Below are 3,083 nucleotides of genomic sequence, written 5' to 3'. Positions count from 1 at the left end.
TCTTTCTATCTATCTTCCATCTATCTATCGATCTATCTTTAATCTATTTATCTATCTTTATTCTATGTGTGTGTATGTATCTTTACCTCTCTTTCTTTATCTTTCTTGAACCTGTCTATCTCTCTTCAATGTAGCAATCTGTACTCTATCTTTCATCTCTCTTGGTCCTACTATCTATGTCTCTATCTCTCTACCTATTTATCTTTCTTCTCTTTTTCTTTCTTTCTTTCTTTCTCTCATTTTTGTTGATACCTGACTCCATAGATAACGTCAGCTTTCATCCAAGGTAGAGAGTCGTCATTCTCAACAAGAGGTTTGGAGAGTTCCGGAAATGCCCGAATATAAGAGCACACATCTCGAGCTAAAAAACCATAGCTCTCAACTAAATGACGAATTTGCGTGAAGGAAAGTTCAGGATAGTCTCGCTGCAGCTGATACTGAAGCAGCCCCACCGTAGGAATGCTCTCCTATTATATCACACACATATACAAAACAGAGGAAGAAGAAGAAGAAGAAAGAAAGAGTGAGAAAGAAAGAAAGGAAAGACGGGGAGTGGCGGTCAGAATGAGAATCGAAAAGAAGAAGAAGGACAGGAGAGAAAAGAAGAGGAAGAGAGGAGGTCGAGGTCGGCGACAAAATAGAAAGAGAAGAGAGACGATAGAAGAGAGGAGAGAAGATTCTCTTTCTTCTTCTCTTCTTTTGTACATGTGAAGAATAGAAGAGACCTCACTATGGAGAAACCTAAATGAGGAAGAAGGAAGGGAAGGATGGGGAAAACGTAAGATGGAATTACCTATAGATATGTATGAATTCCTTCTTGCTTCTCTACTTCATAAGCATTCTCCCCTACTACGTATCACTTCTTCCAACTCTTCTTCTTTTTCCGAGCCTTCTCTATGACCTGTGCTTGTATATGAAGTATCAGTAAGAGGTAACCTGATAGAAAGAGACCTGTCTATCTTTATCTACCTCTCTACTTATCTACCGTAAATCTATCTATCTATCTCTCTATCCACGCAAAGAGTCGTAGACATAGAGGTGGCTCTAAGGCAGTCCAGAGGAACAGAGGGGACCCCAGCAACAGTGAATGAGACAAAAAAGGAAAGACACTCGTATCTCTCCATCTATCTATCTCTCTATCTATCTCTACCTATTTCTATACGAGAGAGAGAGAGAGCCACACATCGTGAAGGTAATGCGGAGAGGTTCTGCTAGCCCTAGCACTATAAACTCCACTACTAGTACTACTAGTAGTAGTAGTCGTTGTATATACTGTCCAGTATATAAGAAATATGTAGACATAATTCTATATTACGCTTTATAGACATATAGATATAGATATATATACATATATAGCGTAGTATAACGTATAGTCGAATAGATCATATCGAGTATGAACCAGTAGGGTAGTCTTCTTCTTGCCTTGGTGGGGAGAGAGCCCGTGGGGTCTACAGCGCCTTGTAGGAGGAGACACTTCGTTCTGCATGCAGTCTTAGGAGGCAGAATCTTATCTCGATGCGTCTTCAATAAGACATCGATTGTCTCCTACACAAGCCAAAAGAGCGAGAGAAGAAGAAAGAAAACAAGAGTGGAAAAGAAAGAAGAAAGAAAGAAATGGAGTTCCACATGAGGTGTAGGCAAGCTTACAGATCACAAGGAAGAAAGTGAAAGAAAGAAAGAAAGAGAGACACAAACAAATACTCGCGTAGATAGATTAAAGATAGATAGATAGAAAAATTAAGATAGATAGATTGAAGAGAGACACATTAGAGATAACCTACTTCCAGTTTGATCTTCTAGGTGTGTATTGATGTGGATAGAGTGTATGTACAGTTTCTTATTTTGTCTTTGCCTACCTCAGCCATTCGTCTGTATGTAGTCCATTTGCCTCCTAGTATGGAGATAAGGCCAGACTCGTCATCCACCAAAATGTAGTGAGAACGAACTATCGTCGATGTGCTGACTTGATCCTACGTACACACCCAAAGAAAGAAAGAAAGAGTGAGAAAGAAAGAAAGAAAGAGAGGGTGTAGATGACTTCGATTTCTTTTCTTCTTTCTCTTCAGCAGAGGAAGAAAGAGTTCTCATCCTGCTTCTGCTGCTGAGAAGACCCCCCCTCTCCATTTTCTCGTCTCTCTCATCCTTTTCCTTTCCTTGACGAAGTTTGCAATCTTCTTCTCTAGGTGTTTGTGTTGGACAGAAACGACAGACGAATTGAACTAAAGACACACCAAGCTCTAGAGATGCATGCGTGATGTATGCAGACTTCATGAAAGAAAAAGAAAAGAAGAGAAGGAAAAGAAGAGAAGAAAAGTGTTGAATGGTAGTATACCTTTTGAGAAGTAGAACTCTCATGTGCCGTTGAGGCTTCTTGCGGTTTGGAGATATGACGGATCAGAGGCCTTATGCCCTTCCACACAGACTGGATATCTCCTCTTAAAGAGAAAAAGAAAGAGTGAGAAAGAAAGAAAGGAGAAATGAGTGTACAAATTGATACAGACAGTGAAGGAAGGAAAGAAAGGCAGGAGAATTTCTACCAGAGAGAGGAAGAAAAGCGAGACAAAAACCATTCAAGAAGCACACATGCATGCATACATAGATACATACATATATATATATATACATATATAGAGAGAGAGCTATGTACATAAGACGAACACTCATACAAATGCCTAGATATACAGATCTATAAATACATACCTAGGGAAGAGAGGCTTTGTCGTAAGTGCGCCCGGGGATGATAAAGGAGGCATGCAAATGTAGTTGTTGCATCTCTCGTCAGAACATATCCGTATATACAACGACACACACTCGACACGAAATCCGCTGCAAAAGACCATTGTTACAGAATTCTCTCTCTGTGTTGACCCCTATATGTAGATACATATACATATATAGACCTATACAGATGTATATATAGAGAGAGAGAGAGAGATGACATATGAGGAATGAAGTTTGACCGTGATAGAAAGACGAAGCAAGAAGATGTCTCGTCTCTCTATCACTTCTCTACTCCCCCCGGCCCATCTATCTCTCTATATCATACACACATCCCTACATACACATAACACATATGAATCATA

General features: G+C 39.8%; 1 protein-coding gene across 1 annotated transcript in view; it reads right to left on the bottom strand.

Moving 5' to 3' along the window:
- Positions 1-249: 249 nt before the first annotated feature.
- The window catches only part of CSUI_005869 (fad-dependent glycerol-3-phosphate dehydrogenase), a gene marked incomplete at both ends in the record, with an annotated part of 3,189 nt that continues 355 nt past the window's right edge, over positions 250-3,083 (bottom strand). The window contains 4 exons of the mRNA XM_068066036.1: positions 250-467; positions 1,423-1,545; positions 1,857-1,970; positions 2,333-2,435. Of these exons, the coding sequence (XP_067921988.1) occupies positions 252-467; positions 1,423-1,545; positions 1,857-1,970; positions 2,333-2,435 (556 nt within the window). The remainder of the gene's footprint in view (positions 468-1,422; positions 1,546-1,856; positions 1,971-2,332; positions 2,436-3,083) is intronic.

This window comes from Cystoisospora suis (genome assembly GCF_002600585.1).
Source record: "Cystoisospora suis strain Wien I chromosome Unknown contig_2898, whole genome shotgun sequence".
NCBI lineage: Eukaryota > Apicomplexa > Conoidasida > Eucoccidiorida > Sarcocystidae > Cystoisospora > Cystoisospora suis.
The sequence above is the reverse complement of the archived record's forward strand: the minus strand, read 5'-3'. Positions and strand labels throughout refer to the sequence as shown.